General features: G+C 39.2%; 1 protein-coding gene and 1 long non-coding RNA gene across 2 annotated transcripts in view; one reads left to right on the top strand and one right to left on the bottom strand.

The window, feature by feature from the left end:
- LOC132419824 (uncharacterized) overlaps positions 1–7,543 on the bottom strand; it is a 35,892-nt gene extending 28,349 nt beyond the window's left edge. The window contains exons 1-2 of the long non-coding RNA XR_009518251.1: positions 7,445–7,543; positions 3,440–3,486 (exon numbers count right to left, since the gene is read on the bottom strand). This is a non-coding gene — a long non-coding RNA (uncharacterized lncRNA). The remainder of the gene's footprint in view (positions 1–3,439; positions 3,487–7,444) is intronic.
- Positions 1–20,899, top strand: part of IQCH (IQ motif containing H) — a 209,680-nt gene that overhangs the window by 90,106 nt on the left and 98,675 nt on the right. The window contains exons 7-8 of the mRNA XM_060003709.1: positions 6,616–6,695; positions 8,539–8,577. Of these exons, the coding sequence (XP_059859692.1) occupies positions 6,616–6,695; positions 8,539–8,577 (119 nt within the window). The remainder of the gene's footprint in view (positions 1–6,615; positions 6,696–8,538; positions 8,578–20,899) is intronic.

Here is a 20,899-nt window from a genome sequence, read left to right as displayed (position 1 = left end):
AGAAATGGATAAATGCCTGGAAACATAAATCTACCAAGTCTGAATCATGAAAAAACAGAAAATCTGAACAGACCAATTATTAGCAAGGAGATTGAACCAGTAATCAAAAACCTCTCAACAAAGCAAAGTCCAGGACCAGATGAGTTTACTGGTGAATTCCACCAAGCATTGAAAGAAAAATTAATAGCAATTCTTCTCAAATTCTTCCAAAAAGTAAAGTAAGAGGGAACACTTCCAAACTCATTTACCCTCATACCAAAGCCAGACCAGGACACTACAAGAAAAGAAAATAACAGGCCAATATTCCTGGTGAACACAGATGCAAAAATCCTCAAGAAAATATGAGCAAAGTGAATTCAACAGCACATTAAAAGGATCACACACCATAATCAAGTAGGATTTATCCCTGAGATGCAAGGATGGTTCAACATATGCAAATCAATAAATGTGATACACCTCATTAACAAAACAAAGGATAAAAATCATATGATCATCTCAGTAGCTGCAGAAAAAGCATTTGAAAATTCAACATCCTTTCATGATGAATACTCTCAAAAAATTGGTATAGAAGAAACATACTTCAACATAATAAATGCCATATATGACAGACCACAGCTAACATTATACTCAAAAGTTAAAAGCTAGGGCTTTCCTGGTGGCACAGTGGTTGAGAGTCTGCCTGCCGATACGGGGGACATGGGTTCGTGCCCCGGTCCGGGAAGATCCCACATGCCGCTGAGTGTCTGGGCCCGTGAGCCATGGCCACTGAGCCTGCATTCCAGAGCCTGTGCTCTGCAACGGGAGAGGCCACAACAGTGAGAGGCCCGCGTACCACAAAAAAAAAAAAAAAAAAAAGCTAAAAGTTTTTCCTCTAAGATCAGGAATAAGACAAGGATGCCCAGTCTTGCCACTTTTATTCAACATAGTTGTGGAAGTCCTAACCAGAGAAATTAGGCAAGAAAAAGAAATAAAAGGCATCTAAACCAGAAAGGAAGAAGTAAAACTGTCTCTGCAGATAACATAATATATATTGAAAACCCTAAAGTTACTACCAAAAAATGGTTAAAACTAATCAATGAATTCAGTAAAGTTGCAGTATACAAAAATCACTATACAAAAATCAGTTGCATTTTTATACACTAACAACTATCAGAAAGAGAAATTAAGAAAACAGTCCCATTTACAACAGCACCAAAAACAATGTACTTAAGATTTAACCAAGGAGGTGAAAGATCTGTGCACTGAAAACTGTAAAACATTGATGAAAGAAGTTGAAGACACAAATAACTGGAAAGCTATTGTGTGTTCATGGACTGGAAGAATTAGTATTGTTAAAATGGTCATACTGTCCAAAGCAATCTGCAGATTCAATGCAATCCCTATTAAAAACCCAATAGCATTTTTCACAGAAATAGAAAAAATAATCCTAATATTCATATAGAACCACAAGAGACACCAAATAGTGAAAATAATCTTGAGGAAGAAGAACAAAACTGGAGGCATCACATTTCCTGATTCCAAACGATATTACAAAGCTATAGTAACCAAAACAGCATGTTATTGGCATAAAAACAGACACATAGATCTATGGAACCAAACAGAGAGCCCAGAAATAAACTCATGCTTTTATGGCCAATTAATTTTTGCAAAGAATTCAAAAATATACAATGGGGAAAGGTTAATCTCTTCAATAAATAGTGTTGGGAAAACTAGACAGCCACATTAAAAAGAATAAAAGTGGGCCCTTATCTCATACCATACACAAAAATTGACTCAAAATGGATTAAAGACTTGAACATTAGACGTGAAACCATAAAACTCCTAAGGAAATAGCATAGAGGATAAGCTCTTGGAAATGATTTTTTTTTTTGATTTGACACCAAAAGCAAAGGCAACCAATGTAAAAATAAACAAGTTAGGTTATATCAAATTAAAAAGTCTCTGCACAGCAAAGGAAATTATCAACAAAATGAAAAAGCAACCTGTGGAATGGGATAAAATATATGCAAACCACATATCCAATAAAGGACTAATACACAAAATATACAAGAAACTCATAGAACTCAATAGCAAAAAAACAAATAACCCAAATCTTTTAATGGGCAAAGGACCTGAATAGACATTTTTCAAAAAAGACAAACAAATCCAACAGGGACATGAAAAGGTGATCAATGTCATAATCATCAGCAAAATGCAAATGAAAACAACAATGAAGTATCACCTCACACCTGTTTGAATGGCTTTTATCAGAAAGACAAGAGATAACAAATGCCAATGAGGATATGGAGAAAAGGGAATCAGTGTACACTGTTGGTAGGAATATAAACTGGTAAAGCTGCTATGGAAAACAATATGGAGGTTTCTCAATACCTTAAGAATAGAGCCACCACATGATTCAGCAATTTCGCTTCTGGGTATATATTCAAAGGAAACGAAGTCATTATCTCCAGAGATATCTGTACTCCCATGTTCATTGCAGCATTATTCACAATAGCCAAGGTATAGACACAACTTAATGTCATATATTTATAGTGGGATATTATTCAGTCTTAAAAAAGAAGGAAATTCTGCCATTTGGACAACATGGATGAATCTGGAGGGTATTAATGCTAACTGAAATAAGCCTGACAGAGAAAGACAAATACCACATGGTATAGCTTATATGTGGAATCTAAAAAAAAAAAAAAAATCAAACTCATAGAAACACTGAGTAGAAAAATGGTTGCCAGGGTTTGAGGGGTGGGGGAAATAGGGAGAGGTTGGTAAAAGGGTACAAACTTTCAGCTACAAGATGAATAATGTCTGAGGAGCTAATGCATAACATGATGACTATAGTTGATAACACTGCATTGTATAATTGAAATTTGCTAAGAGAGTAGAAAAATGTTCTCACTAATAAAAAATATAAAAACATGAGATGACGGATGTGTTAATTAACTAGATGGGGGAATCCTTTCAAATATATATATATATCAAATATATAATCACAATGTTCACTTTAAATATCTTACAATTTCATTTGTCAATTATACTTCAATAAAGCTGTAATTTTAAAAAAGGGAAGGAACAAATAAATAATATGAAAATGAAAAAAGGCAGAAACTACAGACAGGTAGAATTTTTAAAAAACATAATATGGTAACTTAATACCAATACATTTTTAAAAACAAAATGAAAAATTTCCTAGAAAAGTCTAAATTACCAAAGTTAACTAAAGAAAAAATAGAAAACTTAAAGAAAACAATACCATTAGATAATTTGATTTGGTAGTCAAAAATATCTGTCTTCCACATGGACATGTGCACACATGCACACACACACAAATATACCAAACAAAAAGGGCCTCAGATCTTTTATAGGGAAGTTTTACCAACTTTAAAGGGTCAGGTAATTCTTATATTAAACTATTCCATAGTAAAAGAGAAGAAGGAATGCTTACCAACTGATTTTATGATGCTACTTTGGTACCAAAACTGGATGAGGACACTGCAAGAAAAAATATATATAAATCAATCTCAGGAACATAAAGGTAAACATTCTAAATAAAAGTTAGCAGTATGTTTTTTACATTCATCATGATCAAGGAAGAATGTGAGGAAAATTCAACATGAGAAACATCTAACAATACAATTCGCCACATTAACAGATTAAAAAAGAAAAAACCCTGTGATCATCTCAATACATACTAAAATTTTAAAATCATACAATACAATTCAACATTAATAACAAGAAAAAACTTCTGGGCAGAGTAGAAGTAGAAGAGAATTTTCTGAACCTGATTATTGTCTTCAACCAAAACCCCACAGAAAACAATGTTCTTAGTAGGGAAACTTTAGAAATATTCTATTTCCTCATTAAAAGCAGAGACAGTTGAGGGATGACCACTACTGCCATCATTATTACTGCCATCACTATTGAGCATTGTTCCTGAGGCCCTTGCACATGCAGTAAGACAGAGCACGGAATAGAGAGAATAAGGAGGGGGAGGGAGGGGTACCAGTCAGGAATGTATGTGACTGCAAATATCAGAAACCCTAACTACCTCATGGCTTAAACAATGAGGAGTTCATTTATCTCATAAGGAATCAGGAAGTAGGGACTCTAGTGCTGATGCTGCTGATACACAGGGTTAGAACGAGTCTCTGCTTTACCTTCTTTAGCATGCTTCATTTCATCCTCACGCTTGCTAACTCACAGCTCTAAGATGACTCCTGCAGATGTGGGCCTTAACATACACACTCCAGGCAGGAAGAGGGAAAAATAGTGGCAACAATCTCTTCCCAGAAGCCCCGGGATGGACTTCACTTCTCACTGATCACATGGCCACTGTTAGGTACAAGAAAGGCTGAGAAAGTGAATGTCCAGGGAGAAGAGTAGGATTAGGATTAGGATTTGGGACACACATACTAAATACTTAGGATGATAAATTATGCTTGGTCTAATGCATTCATGAAATTCTGGTCTAATCCATTCATGGATATTAAATATGTTTAATATCTGGGGCATACTTATACTACAACATTACTTGTTGCTTGTCTAAAGTTTAAATTTCACTGTGTGCCCTTTAAAAAAATTTTTTTTTGCTAAATCCGGAAACCCTAGAAGCTGGGGATGTTGTTACCCTGAAAAAATTGAGGTTCTAAAATCAGCAAGGAAGAAGGGGGGATGGCTTCTTGGGAGGCACATGCCAATAACTACCACAGAAACATACAAATTTCTCCAGAAAGACAAGATTTATTTCCCTGACACTGACACTGGCAAAATTTATCCAACAGATTTTTCCAGAAGGGAAACTGAGTAGCAAAACAGGCAGTGCCTTAGGATGCAGACACATTTTTCAAATGCATGTGTCCCATAAAATCCAAGGATACATGAAGTTATACATTTAATGATAGAATTTCTGCAGGTAACTGAGAAAAACCTCAAAATAATTTTTTAGAGATACCATTAACTGGATTATCCATGTGAAATTACAAATCTTTTAGATCTTCATTCTACCAAATTTCACTGAAATTTTAATAAATTCCTTTAAAAATCATGCCCACTTCTCAGCTGCTATTTTGTTTCGTCATGGGAATTTAACCATAAATCTCATTTGTCTGCAGGAACCTGAAAGTTAAACAAAAAGTGTACTGAGCTTGCAGATAATAGGAATAACAGGCTTTATGGGTGAATCTGTGGACTCACAGTAGCCTGGGTATAACGGTGTGAACTGACCTTCAAAGTGGGAGAGCCAGGTTCAAGTGGACAGTGGGGTAGGACAGCACAGAAGTCAAGGCAAAAACTTGTAGGATGAAAATAGAGTCTTCACACACTACAGTTGTCCCTCACTATCCTCAGGGGATTGGTTCCAGGACCCCCAGTGGATACTCAAATCTGCGGATGCTCGAGTCCCTCCTATAGTATGGCATTGCACAGTTGGCCCTCTGTATTCCCGGGTTCTGCATCTGTGGATTCAACCAACTGCAGATGGAAATTGGTTGAATCCGCGGATGCAGAATCCATGGATACAGAGGACAGACTGTATAGCCAATTGCCCGGCCTTAGGGAAGTTGGTGGGCAGTCTCGCAGTCCTGGAGGATCGCTGGAAGACAGGGAAACCAGGAAGATGGTAAAACGGGGTTGGTCCAATGCAACAAATGTCTTCTGTGGAGGTGATTTTTTGTGTGCTAAGACTCTGGACTTCCTGCTACTTTTAAAGAGATGGCTGAAGATACTCCTTGCAGCCCACTTGAGGCAATGTGAGAGAACTGAGTCCTCAAAGTGGAATTCTAAATCGTATACTGATGTGTTGTATTTAACGAATATCTGTCAGTTCTTTCTAACATGGTTGTTAGAGAACTGACAGAAAAGGGGTGGAGTAAGGAAGTGAGTTGAAAGAAGCCTCACTTCTTTGACTGAATTAACTATTTAAATAAATTATTTCTTCTCTTTCTTAGAAAGAGTAAGGTAAGGATTTTTCTCTCCTGAGAATGCCAAATTTGAGCTTTTCTGTAAAGGGCAGTTGGGTTTGCTGCCAGGCAACAGGAGAGATTCCATTTCTCTTCCAAGCATTGTCTAGCATGGAGGCTTACCCACCATGGACTAGATGTGTTCTCCAAAAGTTGCTGCTTATAGATTTAATTCATTTCAAAAATAATATTTACTTGTGTTTTTCACTTGTTTTATTTACCTGAAGCCATTTTAATTCTTTAGAATTTTCTTTTTAAATGACTATACATTAGAATAGTCCATCTTATATAGTTATATTTATTTACCTTTTAAGTGAACTTGGGAATACGGCTATTTAAAGAAATCTTATAGCGAAACATCATATAAGACAAAGATAACTCTCTAAATTGCTTGCTTTTAAAATCTGCCTTTTCCTCTAGGAAATTTGCATGAGGGGAGCTGACCTTATGTTCTGATGGAACTGTTGCCCTTCCAAGCTCTTTGCTTCCCTTTTGAAGTCAATTATCACAAATGTTTCATTGAATTGATACAAGAACGACTGGTAGTGAACAGTGAATGGGTGACAGAGCCATCTGACTTTCAAGGTGCAAACCCAGTAGCATCAACCCAATGAATAAGTCTCTCTTTCTGGAAGAGGTAACATTGCACCACTTCCATCCACAGCCCCTTTCGCTGCACCCCAGAGAACACAATCGATTCCAGCGGAAGTGAAGAATCCCCCTCTCAGGAAACAAAGATCAAAGGTATTCATATTCCTAACTAACGAAAGAAAATTGTTCTGATTTACAATATTCTCAGTGAGATTTTTGGTAATACGCACATGTTATCGAGTTGTACCTTTCACATAGAAATAAATACTATTTCAGCGGCTGCTGGAATGCATTTGATTTTAAAAGGGAAGATTGTTATGCAGGTAAACTCTACCATGACAATATCAGTAGGATCTAAAAAATTCCATCATGTTGCATTATTTCAAGATGAACTAAATGACTGAGTCAATCTCTACTGCTAGCTGGTCAAGGGCCCAGGAGTCCGGAATACAAAACTATTGCTTTATATTCCAATTTGTGTTGCATAGGGTATGTTATTGTGAGGTTTCATTTATCTTTAAGCATGGGATAATAAAGCAAGTTCCCCGATTTTGTACAGATACCTTAATGCGGAAGGGAAAGGAAATCTGTATTCTTTAACATTAGGACCTCACAGTACAACATGCTCATCCTTATGGAGATTCTCCTGGTTTAAAGGTGCTGGACTTTTGTAGCTTGCTTTCTTATGTTTATGAGCCACAAGACAGACTAGTAATAATTGAAACTTTTCACCACAGAAGGAGACAGCTGGCAGAGTTTTTTTTGTCTGGGCTTACCCTATGTGGTCATGTTTACAGCTGCTCCCATTTTTTTAAAAAAAAAAAGAAAGGAAGAAAGAAAGAGAAATTGAGGAGTGGCACAGAAGAAATTAATCCTACTATGTCTGCATAGTAAACTGTTACCTGTTCTTTCCAGACCTTCATCTTTTAATGCCCACGTCTTCCTCAAGATGTTTTCACTGTATTTGCAGCACTGGTGGGCTGTTTCCCCTTAAGAGATTTCCAAGCTTTTTATGTAGCAGTATGTCATGTGACACCCCAGTTGTCATGGCAAATATTTGTGTTTCATGAAACACATGGGTTAAAAAAAAAATCAATGTAAATGGCCAAATCCCAAGACGGACAGGCCTTCAGGCTAGTGTTTGGCCTGCACCATGATTGTTTCAGATTCAGCTGTTTAACAGGCTGTGCGAAGGCCATGGGCTAATGTGCATAATGGGAACAGGCAGGCGCACCTGTTTTGATTCTCACTGTGTTCGAGCTCTCAGGTTCCACAGTTTCTAGGTAACAGATCTACAGGTAATATAAATATGACTGTGTTTTAGCCAGTAAGTGGTCTATCTCAAAAATATATATATTTTAAATAATGACATTTCCTGAGTGCTAATTAACCCTGCCTTTAATCTCTTCCCTGTTGACTTCATGAAGCTTTCCCCTACTGCTAAAAGCAGTAATATTTGAAGACTTCCCCGTGGTCCCGAATTAGTACATTTCTGAATTGACTCTTCAGCGGTAAATGAAATTATTCATTACTCTGTGGAAAGTTCCTAGCATGGAAGTTAAAAGGCTAAGAGAAAGACTGTGATATGCCTGGACTCATGATAAACCCAGAACAGAGCTTGGATCAGTCCCCACCACCGGGCAGTGTGATACCACATGGAGAAACCCTTTCTTGAAAATACTTCTCTGCCTGTCCCCTCGAAGTGGGACTTGGCATCCGATTATAGTTGTTTCTGTAAATATTTACTTTGTCAAACTCTTTCTTCAAAGCAAACAGGGCCCTTGGCAAGCAGAGCATCACTGTCTGGAGTGGGAAATGTCTTTCTGATTATTAGCTCCTGCCTGCCTGGAAAGAGGGGATAGGCTGGCCCAGAGGGGGAAGCTGGGGAAGTGGGGGGTGGGGGAGGGGGAGGGAGAGACTCTGTGCCTTCTATTTGTTTTGTAAAATTGCCCATGAGAGTCATTTTGACTTAAACTGTGTCTGTTCTTCATTGTAGGGGAAAGGCAGAAAGTCAAGAGGATATCATGATAGGAAGGTCTATAATTTGTGTGACTAGTTGAAATTTGGGGTTTGTCACCTGATGGCCCTTCCTTTTGCTTCAAGGCAAAAGTACAGGAGGCAGGTTTGACAGCTGGAGACGACAACAAAAGTTCTTTCGCTCTTCTTTTATAAAAGAAATTAAATCATGTTTTCAGAAAAGAAAACATGGTTCATTTGAAGTGGAAAACCCTTTTTTCCCCCTCTGTTGGGACTGAATTATTTCTCAGACTGCAGTCCAAAAAAGTGATTTAGCATACTCAAATTTTTCTGAATCACATCAGTCTTCAACCTCTATCTAAGATTTTCATCTTTTAAAAGTACACTTAGAAAGAATAAAACAAAAAACAAAACTCAGTTGTCCTCCAGCATGTACTTACATGTGTGCGTGTGTTTATACACGTGCACACATGCATACTACATCTATGATGTAATAGGTAAGGGTGTGGGATTTAGAGTTAAGCTGACTAAGAGAAATAAGGTAACCAAAAAGTTGGAAAAATAAAATAGTTCCCACAATGGCAAGTACATGCCAGTGAGGAGCATTCCGTAAGGCCATGCATGTGTAATAAAAGTTCTGAACACCCAACTAGTAAGTGACAGAGCAAGAGCTGGATTTTCCTCTTACTAATAAGGGAACTTTGAGCAAGTCACTTAAATTCTCTGTACCCCACTTGCCTCCTCTGAGAAATGGGGATGATACCTCCTTTCTCTAGGGTGGCTGTGAGGGTTAGAGGCTTTAATGTGTGTGAAAGTGCTCTGGAACAATAAAGTGCTTGTTTCGTAATGCACTAGTCTATTTTTAAGAGCATCTTCTAGGCCTCCCTCTCTTGGTGATCTTATCAGTAAGAAGTTCATAGGGAGTTTAGTCACCCCTTTTCAAGGAAAAAGAGACCACCTTTTGGATCTCCTTATACTCCTGCAGAGCTGAGAGCAGACAGGGCTGTATTTATAGCAATGACTGCATATAGTCCTCTGAACCTGACAGAAGGGTGCTCCTGGATAAACAAATCAGTGCAATTCGATCCCCTAGCTTTCCTTGACTTCTTGCTGTGAGGTAATTGTGAGCTTGCTCCTGCCCCTTAAAATTAGGATGCGTTATGGTTTTCTCAGGGTATATGCCCAGTAGTGGGATTGCTGGGTCATATGGTAGTTCTATTTGTAGTTTTTTAAGGAACCTCCATACTGTTCTCCATAGTGGCTGTACCAATTCACATTCCCACCAGCAGTGCAAGAGGGTTCCCTTTTCTCCACACCCTCTGCAGCATTTATTGTTTCTAGATTTTCTGATGATGGCCATTCTGACCGGTGTGAGATGATATCTCATTGTAGTTTTGATTTGCATTTCTCTAATGATTAATGATGTTGAGCATTCTTTCATGTGTTTGTTGGCAATCTGTATATCTTCTTTGGAGAAATATACCAAAATGTTCATTGCAGCTCTATTTACAATAGCCAGGAGATGGAAGCAACCTAAGTGTCCATCGACAGATGAATGGATAAAGAAGATGTGGCACATATATACAATGAAATATTACTCAGCCATAAAAAGAAACGAAATTGAGTTATTTGTAGTAAGGTGGATGGACCTAGAGTCTTTCATACAGAGTGAAGTAAGTCAGAAAGAGAAAGACAAATACCGTATGCTAACACATAAATATGGAATCTAAGAAAAAAAAAATGTCATGAAGAACCTAGGGGTAAGACGGGAATAAAGACACAGACCTACTAGAGAATGGACTTGAGGATATGGGGAGGGGGAAGGGTAAGGTGTGACAAAGCAAGAGAGCGGCATGGACATATATACACTACCAAACGTAAAATAGCTAGCTAGTGGGAAGCAGCCGCATAGCACAGGGAGACCAGCTCAGTGCTTTGTGACCACCTAGAGTGGTGGGATAGGAAGGGAGATGCAAGAGGGAAGAGATATGGGAACATATGTATATGTATAACTGATTCACTTTGTTATAAAGCAGAAACTAACACACCATTGTAAAGCAATTACACTCCAATAAAGATGTAAAAAATAATAATAATTGATAAATAAATAAATAAAATTAGGAGGCGCTTTAAGAATACTAAGGCATTATCTATCTGGAATATTTCTAACAGCTAATGTTGATTGAGCATGTTCTTAGAACATGGCACTAAGCATCTTCCATACCCACTGAATGCTCACAGCAGCCCTAGAACCTTTGTACTGTCATTGTCCCCAGGCCCACACAGCTGGTAAAGAGGTGCAGAGGCTCCAGAATTTGTGCCCCCTCCACATACCAGGTTATGAACCCTTCCTCATGGGCTGGTTCTCCAGATATTACTACTACTACTGCTATTACTACCAGCAATTAACATGCATGTTCCTAACACTTTACAGGGAACATCTCACTTCATTTTTACAACATCTCTATGTAGTAGGTACTATTATTATTCCCATTATACTGGGAGGACCTGCATACAGGGAGGTGAAGGTCATCCAACTAGTAAGTGACACAGCCAGAATGAACTGCATGACTGTCAGAGTCCCAAAGCATTAGACACTTTTTAAAAATCTCAATAATTTTTGATGGAAATCTTTCTAAAAGATGTATCTCTGCTTCCCTAATATAATCTTAACATTTTCTCTCTTCAGTATTATATATGCATATATCCAGTTTCCGGTGTCTTTTTTTGTTTGTTTCCTTCAGTATCAGGACAGTAGTTGTCACCTTTGCTCTCATGTCTACTTTTATTGGCTCTGAATTTAACAGCCCTTTCTGTGTCTTCTAGATCATTTAACCAAGTATGTCTTGTTGAATAAGTTTGAGTCAATCAAGTTCTGCATAAGGATCCAAGGAATAAAATAATAAACCATAGTAGAGTTTGTAGTAGTTATTTCAAGAAATCCAAAAAAAAATCCTAGGCCTTTATTTTTAGGAATCTAGTTCAAAGGTTTCAAGTTGCTAAAACTGCCTCTCTTAACAAATAAATCTTTTTATTATTTTAACAACTATGTCTATGGGACGTGAGAGTCCAGGTTAAATTCATGAGTGTGTTTGCTTCTGGGAATGGTGGAGGGAGAGGAATGAGCTAAAAAGAAATATAGAGAGGACTTCAATTGTACCTAATGTTTGGTTTCTTTCATTTAAACACACATATAAATATATGAATAAATATATTTAAAATGTATGTTATAAATAATAACTATAAATATATAAAATGTACTATAGTTTTAAACTATTAAAACTTTAAATACATGTATTTTTGTCTTCTTTGCATCATATGTATATACATATATATATATATCATATATATCTATTATATATATTCTGTGTTATCTAACCTCACAGTAGGACCTCACAGTACAACATAATTCATCCTCATGGAGATCTTCCTGATTTAAAGCTACTGGACTTTTGTAGTTCACTCTCTTGAGTTTATGAGCCACAGATACATATATATCTCAAAGAAGACAAAAGATTAACATGTGTCCATGGTAGATTTTTTAATTATTCTCTATACTTTTCTGTATTCTAGAGACTTTTTCTAAATTAAAGAAAAAAATAAAAGAAAATCCTATTTCTCAAGTCATACCTCTGTTGTAAAATTTCCTTCGGTGTAGAAAGGTTAGGTTTGGGTGATAACATTTTAATGTCAAATGTGGGGTGTCTTGCTTCTCTTAGTCATTTTGTTATATTGTTACTTTCTTTAGTATTTTCCCAACATATCAATATATTCTTAATCTTCTTGTTAGAAAACTGTGATTATTTTTCAGGTAAGTCAGCTGAACTATTTTAATCAAGTAACAAGTGTGACAGTGAACATATCAGTGCCCCATCCAGTCTCCTTCCCCCCTATCTGTATAAAGAGGAGATTAGACCAGGTCATTGTTTTTAAGGAGCTTCCACATCCCCTATGACACTCACCCTGATGCCCCCAGGTAAAGGAGAAAAGTAGAAGCTCCCAGTAGGTGGGGCTTTAGGCCTCTCACCCACAGCAGCTGTGTTAACTGTTTTACCTCTTTAACATCAAATTATGTTGTTTTTGAACAAAGTGTTCCAGGCTTAAAAATACATACTTTGAAAACCACTAAGTGATCTCTAGCAGCAGTTTCGACTTTGACTTGTCACGTCTAGTGGGGGAAGAAGACTACTTCTTGAAGAGTATACAGTGCCTTCCTGGTTGGCTCTGTGCTCCCATCACAAGCTGGTCTCCTTTCTTGTCTTGGCCTAAAGGGTTAAAGAGAGTGAGGTATGTACTTTGACAAGCATTAGCACTCAAAAACTGGAGGTACAAGATGAGATTCAAAAGGAAGTCCAAGGCTAATTTTCTCTTTTAGACTCACTTTCCATGATAAGACCTCATTTAATTTACCAACTTAAAGGAAGAAGAGGAAAATAGATCTGAAAACAGAAGAAAAACTGTGGCATCTTTCAAAGCCATTTTCTGTTTTCTCTAACTCATTAGAAATTGTCAGCTTTACCTATGTATTTTTGGCGTGAAACTTTCAAAGTGAATTAAAACTAAACAGTTTTATTTGCAAAACAATTTTTCTTGCAAGACATCATTGACAAGAAAAATTTTTATAAAATTATTTTTACTTCATAGCATCATCTAACTACATTTTTTTTAACATTTTGAAATTTATTTATTTTTGATTATGTTGGGTCTTTGTTGCTGTGCGTGGGCTTTCTTTAGTTGCGGTGAGAGGGGGCTACTCTTCATTGCTGTGCACAGGCTTCTCATTGTGGTGGCTTCTCTTGTTGTGGAGCACAGGCTCTAGGCATGCAGACTTCAGTAGTTGTGGCTTGGGGGCTCAGTAGTTGTGGCACACAGGCTTAACTGCTCCGTGGCATGTGGCATCTTCCCAGACCCGGGCTGGAACCCGGGTCCCTTGCATTGGCAGGCGGATTTTTAACCACTGCGCCACCAAGGAAATCCCTAATTGTACATTTTCATTGCATGTGATTAATAATTTTATTGGGTTGATCAAAAAGTTTGTTTTGTTTTTTCTGTAAGGTGGCTCTAGTAGCACTCAGTTGTCTTTAACTTCATTTGAAACAATTCTGTTAGATTGTATTGTGACAGCTGTCATATCAGCATGCATTTAAAAAAAAACTTATCAAAATTGGTGAATTTTTGTGTAGCCATTTTAATTTTGAAGATGGAAGAAAAAAAGTAACATTTTCAGCATATTATGCTTTATTATTTCAAGAAAGGTAAAAACGCAACTGAAACGCAAAAAAAGATCTGTGCAGTGTATGGAGAAGGTGCTGTGACTGATAGAACGTGTCAAAAGTGGTTTACGAAGTTTCATGCTGGAGATTTCTCACTGGACGGTGCTCCACGGTTTGGGGGTAGACCAGTTGAGGTTGATAGCGATCAAATCGAGACATTAATTGAGAACAATCAGCGTTATACCACGCGGGAGATAGCCAACATACTCAAAATATCCAAATCAAGTGTTGAAAATCATTTGCATCAGCTTCGTTATGTTCATCAGTTTGATGTTTGGGTTCCACGTAAGTTAAGCAAAAATAACCTTGACCATATTTCCACATGTGATTATCTATTTAAACTTAATGAAAACGTTCCATTTTTAAAACAAATTGTGATGGATGATGAAAAGTGGATACTGCACAATAATGAGGAATGGGAGAGATTGTGGGGCAAGCAAGATGAACCACCATCAACCACACAAAGGAGGGTCTTCATCCAAGGAAGGTGATGTTGTGTATGTGGTGGGACTGGAAGGGAGTCCTCTATTATGAGCTCCTTCTGGAAAACCAAACCATTCATTCCAACAAGTACTGCTCCCAATTAGACCAACTGAAAGCAGCACTCAATGAAAAGCATCCAGAATAGTCTACAGAAAATGCAGAATCTTGCATCAGGATAACCCAAGACCGCATGTTTCTTTGATGACCGGACAAAAACCATTACAGCTTGGCTGGGAAGTTCTGATTCATCTGCCATATTCACCAGACATGGCACCTTCAGATTTCCATTTATTTCGGTCTTTACAAAATTCTCTTAATGGAAAAATTTTCAATTTCCTGGAAGACTGTAAAAGGCACCTGGAACAGTTTTTTGCTCAAAAAGATAAAAATTGGGGGCAAGATGGAATTATGAAGTTGCCTGAAAAATGCAGAAGGTGGTGGAACGAAAGGGTGATTACATTGTTCAATAAAGTTCTTGGTGAAAACGAAAAATGTGTCTATTTTTACTTAAAAACTGAAGGCACTTTTTGGCCAACCCAATACTTACATACACCAGAAAAAAGCTTATCAATAAACCACAAGATAATTTTTATTTTTTTGCTATGTCCCTTTCTTTTATCAAATTATGACCTGATCATCCATAGATGAACTAGAAAGTTCAGAAGGAGAAGAAAATATCAGAAAGGAGAAAAAAAAGCCTAGATATGCAAGAAAAATTTTTTCCATAACCCTTTGGCATTATTTAAACTTTGGCATGTCCCTTTGTTGATATCATACTGTATATTCAACTGTCATTTTACTCTTTTCACCTAACAGCTTATCATAAGCCTTTACATATATGGTTTGAAACTCTTTATAAAACATTTTTTTGTGTGTGGTACGCGGGCCTCTCACTGTTGTGGCCTCTCCCGTTGCGGAGCACAGGCTCCGGACGCGCAGGCTCAGCGGCCATGGCTCACGGGCCCAGCCGCTCCGCGGCATATGGGATATTCCCGGACCGGGGCACGAACCCGTGTCCCCTGCACCGACAGGCGGACTCTCAACCACTGCGCCACCAGGGAAGCCCTATAAAAGATTTTTAATGCCTACGTAATATTCTGTCTTGACAATATACCACAACTTTCTTAGCCATTATCCTGTTGACATTAAATTATAAATGTCAAATTATTAATAAGTATTATTATTAGTAAATAAGTAAATATTTTCCAGTTTTTCTCTGTTATAAATAAGACTGCCATGAACATCTTTCAACTTTGTACATAAATCTTTGTATTTAGGCTAAATCTTAGCAATAGAACTCTTTGGTCGAAGGGTATGGACATTTTCCGATCCAAGTAACCAAACTTCCTATTAGTGCTCCAAAACTGAAGCTATGAGTTTACAAATAATTTGTATGATCATAGTACAGCATTGAGCTGTAAATGCAGCCCAAGTGGCTATGAGCCTAAATTTTACTATTCATTCATTCATTCAACTAATCTTTATTGACCTCTGATGGTGGGCCAGGCAGTGTACCAGGCACTGGGGATACAGCAGTGAACAAAACAAATCAAGTTTTTGCCTTCTTAGGATTTATATTCTAGTAAGGGAGGCAGAAAGTTGTTTATTTTAATATTATGTGAGGAAGTGATAAGTGCTATGAGTTAAAATAAAGCAGACTATATATGTAGGTATAGAGAGTGTGACAAGGTGGGGTATTATAAGAATTCTGCGGGCTTCCCTGGTGGTGCAGTTGTTGAGAGTCCGCCTGCCGATGCAGGGGACACGGGTTCGTGCCCCGGTCCAGGAGGATCCCACATGCTGCGGAGCGGCTGGGCCCGTGAGCCATGGCTGCTGAGTCTGCGCGTTCGGAGCCTGTGCTGCACAACGGGAGAGGCCACAACAGTGAGAGGCCCGCGTACCGCAATAAAAGAAACAAAAAAAAGAATTCTGCAAGTGTTCAGTGATCTGTGACCAACGGACTTGCTGTACACACATTTTTCCTCAAGAAAATTGTCATGTCAAGCTTTACTTTGGTGATGATAGAGGTCCTTCTCAAGGCTTGCTCTTTTTCCTTTACCTGTAGAGAAAATGATAGTGTGTCTTTTCTCAGGAAACTAGGAATCCAGGGTGCTTTTGATTCCCATCCTTATCAGGTACATATATCCCCAGCAGGTGCTACCCATCAATCATAATTGTCCCAATTGGCCCTTAACTATGTCACATTCTCACAGAGAATAATAGAAGGGTAGCAGAAAAGAGGAAATCAATGAAGCCGTGAAATGAAATGTGTCTCTAGAAAAGGAAGTTTTACATTTGACTGAAAATATACGCCCTCTATTTAAAAAATCTTCCTGATTTTGTTCTGTTTGATCTTCAACCAGAATTGGATCCATTGAGTGTTTTTGTTCCAAAAGAATGCAAACAGGGATGGGGATTTTTTCTCCTCAGGAAGTGTTTCAGAGTTCAGGAAAACTCATTTAAATAAAGATACCTTTCAAAACAACTGCAGAGGGCTTCCCTGGTGGCACAGTGGTTAAGAGTCTGCCTGCCGATGCAGAGGACATGGGTTCGTGCCCTGGTCTGGGAGGATCCCACATGCCGCGGAGCGGCTGGGCCCGTGAGCCATGGCCGCTGAGCCTGCGCGTCCGGAGCCTGTGTTCCGCAACTGGAGAGGCCACAACAGTGAGAGGCCTGCGTACCGCAAAAAAACAAAACAACTGCAGAAATTATCCCTAGAAGATTGCTGCTGACATGAGTTGCCTTTACAGTCAACGCAATGAGTTCTCTATTTTTGTTTTTTGTTCTCTTTATAAAGGTTAAGGGCTCTGACTCTCACTTTTAACTGACCCTTAAGGGTTATGCAGTTTGTACGTCCTACAGACTGACAGCTGCTCTGCTGATTTGCAGACCCTAAAATACTGGACTATCCCTCTTTAGGGTTCTCTCCCCATGACCATCTTTACACAGAGTTGGTGCAGGCAGCTCTTCCTCTATTGTAGTTTGCAAGTGCAAGAAAGAGTTTCCTATATAAAAAATAGAAAAGGAAAAAACATCCCTGGGTCTCTTTCATGGTACATGAAGTGAAGCTATTGGAGATGTTTGCTTTTGATGTGATGGCCTGACTAGCTCCAGGAGTTTATTAAACACAGATACTACTGCAGAGGTAACACTTTAAGTCAGAGAGACACAGGGTGTCAGAATTAGAAGTGCCCTGAGGTAAACTGAAACCCCATGGGAGAAGTGACTTCCCAAGGCCACAGAGGAAGGTGGTGACAACCTAGATCCCAAGACTTCTTCAAATCCATCACTTTTCCACCACACCATGGTTCTCTGGCATGTTCACAGGGGTTAGCTTAACAGACTGCTTTTCAAATAAGAAAGGAACAGTAAGTCAAGGCCAGGTTGACTTTGATGAAGGAGATGGCAAAAGGAAGGCTGAGAAGGAGAGCACAGCTTGGTAACGGGCCATATAGGATGTTTTAGACAGTTAGGGCTGTGGGCATTGGTGGGATGCGGGCAGGGAATAGCAACTAGCTGTTTGATCTTTGGTAAGTCACTTACCTCTCTGAGCCTCCGTTTCCTCATCTATGGTAATAACCACATGGACTGGAAGTAAGGCAGTGAAAAATTCTTTACACATATTCCGATCTTCACAACTTTATAGGGACCTCTCTTTTGTACAGATGAGAAACTTTTAGTTTCAGAAAGGATGTTGTCTTAGTCTGCTCAGGCTGCTGTAACAAAATACTATAGACTGTGTGGCTTAAACAACAAACATTTAATTCTCACAGTTCTGGAGGCTGGTAGTCCAAGGTCAGGATGCCCGTATGGTTGGGTCCTGGTGAGAGCTCTCTTTCTGGTTTGCAAATGGCCACCTTCTTGCTGTATCTTCCCATGGTAGAGAAAGAGATCATCCCGATTTTGTCTGTTCTTATAAGGGCATTAGTCTCATCATGAAGGCTCCACCCTCATGTCCTAATTTCCTCTCAAAGGCCCCATCTCTGGGGACTAAGGCTTCAACATATGAATCTTGCGGGGACACAAACATTCAGTCTATAGCACGTGGTAAGCTGCCCAAGAATACATAGCACATCGTGGCAGAGCTTGGACTTGATCCCAGGTTAGTCAGACTTCAAGGCCAAGGCTCATTTCCCTGGACCCATAATATCCTATTTGAGTTAAAAGTGAGGTCAGTGACCTTCAAGATCCTTCATGCTCTAAAATTCAGCACTATGATTATGCTGAATCCCTGAACCCTGATTAGGTCAGCTATTGTCCCTGAATATTGGAAATATCTTTCAAACAAATCTAACAAGCTGAAGTCTTGATGTCTGTTCTGTACAAAGCTTAACACATTGTGGACCCTCAGCAAATATTAAAGAATGGGACAGACAAATGGCATCCCTGGTCTTCAGGGAGTAATGAATTCTCCATCTGTGAGTCACTCCACTCATACTCTGAACTAAGCTCTCCCTTAGAGCCATAATGGCAGGAAGAAACATTCTTTTTCACACAATGGAATTGCTTAGGTTAATTACTAGTGGATATGTTTGGGTGTTTGAGAAACTGAACATCGGCTTATAGATTCAGAAGCGATTTAGTCTATCCTTCTAGGCAAATCATTCTCTAAAGATGATATCGTTGTTGGATTATCCCAAATACTTGACCATTTACCACCAAGAGATCTCGTTTATATCCAATTTAGAGATCCTTGGCTACAATTTGATCCCACATCCACATGCTATCCACATGTTTGAAAAGAACATTTTTCATAAATACATTCAGCTTAGATTTAAATACATGTTTTCTGGATTTTTTTCTTTGCAGCAGTTATGTCTGAATTTTATTTTACTTTATTTTTATTATTTTTGGCTGCATTGGGTCTTCGTTGCTGCGCGCGGGCTTTCTCTAGTTGCGGGGAGCGGGGGCTACTCTTTCTTGCGGTGCACGGGCTTCTCATTGCAGTGGCTTCTCTTGTTGCGGAGCACGGGGTCTAGGCACGTGGGCTTCAGTAGCTGTGGCACACGAACTTAGTTGCTCCATGACATGTGGGATCTTCCTGGACCAGGCTCGAACCCGTGTCCCCTGCATTGGCAGGCGGATTCTTAACCACTCTGCAACCAGGGAAGCCCTATGTCTGAATTTTAGAAGCTAATACCGGGCCTGTCTGTTTTTGCTTCACATCTGTGACTTACATATGTAATCATCATCTTGCCTTTCTGGTTTTTGTATTAGACTTAGAATTTTTCCTAAATAACTGCCCCATAAACTCTCAAAGTTACCTAATTAGTGATTATACTTTGCAAATGAAGAAGAGCATTTCTCAGCTAGTTGACTCAGTTAGTTAGAACAGGATGCTAATAATTAGGCCATGACCACAGGTTTGGGCTCTGTGTGGGCCAATTAGTAAGTGCAGGCATCTCACAAAGGTGTGGCAGGTGTCCCAAAAGGGACCAGGTGAGAATGCGGATGGCACAACAGACAGCCATCCCCACTAGAAGGAAACAGTGTGGCTACTGAGTCAGTAACACTGCATTAGGAGTGCAGCACATCTTAAAAGAGAACAGGGGGAAAGAGGATGGGAGGAAGGAAGGGAGGAAGGAAAGGGAATGGAAGGGAAGGGAAGGGAGGAAGGCAACAAATAATTGTAGACAAGTTCATGGAGATAAATAGTAAAGGAAGAATAGCAGAAGGAACCAGAACCTGCAGCCTGGCGTGACCTTTAATCAGGGCTCTTATTCCTAGTAGGCTGTGAAGCAGCTTTGTCTTTACCTGCTCAATGGATCTCACAATGCTGATGCACTGCTTTAATTTGGGAAGGCTTTCTCTTGAGAGACATGACTTTTCTTGCTCTAAGTCTAAAGTGCTCCCAAGTGTGGCATTCTCCGTGACAGATGTACTACAGTTACGCTTTAGCTGACTTCAAACCCATAGCTTCCCCGTGCCTGAGTGGTCTATTTGATGTCCAAGAGTATTTTTCCTTTGAGAGCAGGTCTTTACTGGAATATCATCCAAGAAGGTAGGGAGGTGTAATCCCTTTGTTCTAAGACAGCCACCGTTCAATTCAGTAACCCCATTTCCACTGCACGGCTATCCTTTCAAAAGGTCTTAAATGCATTTGCTGTTGTATGTCAATGCCCTAGACCTACCCCCTGGAAGGGCACTGTCCAAGAGAGACTTAAGAGTCCTCTCCTTTCTAAACTTCTCCCCAAGATTGCTCCAATTCCACATGACTCTCCGTAAAGAAAAGAAATTTCAAAACTAGTTTAACGTTACCAAGGAGAGCAGATCCTCTGGCGAATCTCCTGTCCATAGCTGCACTTCCTATAGGAATCTCAGGGTCTTGCTGTCAGGATCAATCATGTGACTGGCAGGACCAGCCAGCTCCATACATGTCCATCTGTGATTATTTTGCATGTCTGTTTCTCACTGAGGAAGCACCGCCATTCTTCTCTGAATTCTAACCTTCCCACCATCTTCTTCTTGAAGGAAGGCGGAAACAAAGCCACAGGGCCGTTGCTGTTGGAACATGTGCCCCTTGTCTTCTACCAGGAGCTCCAGCTCCTGCTGCCAGGGTTGATGTCTGCAGAAGGAGGCATTGCTTCTCTAACTCCCTCTTGCCTGTCCAAGAAGAAGAAATTT

The sequence above is a fragment of the Delphinus delphis genome, chromosome 2 (genome assembly GCF_949987515.2).
Source record: "Delphinus delphis chromosome 2, mDelDel1.2, whole genome shotgun sequence".
Classification (NCBI taxonomy): Eukaryota; Metazoa; Chordata; class Mammalia; order Artiodactyla; family Delphinidae; genus Delphinus; species Delphinus delphis.
Note: the sequence above shows the minus strand (reverse complement) of the source record. Positions and strands in the feature narration are given on the sequence as shown.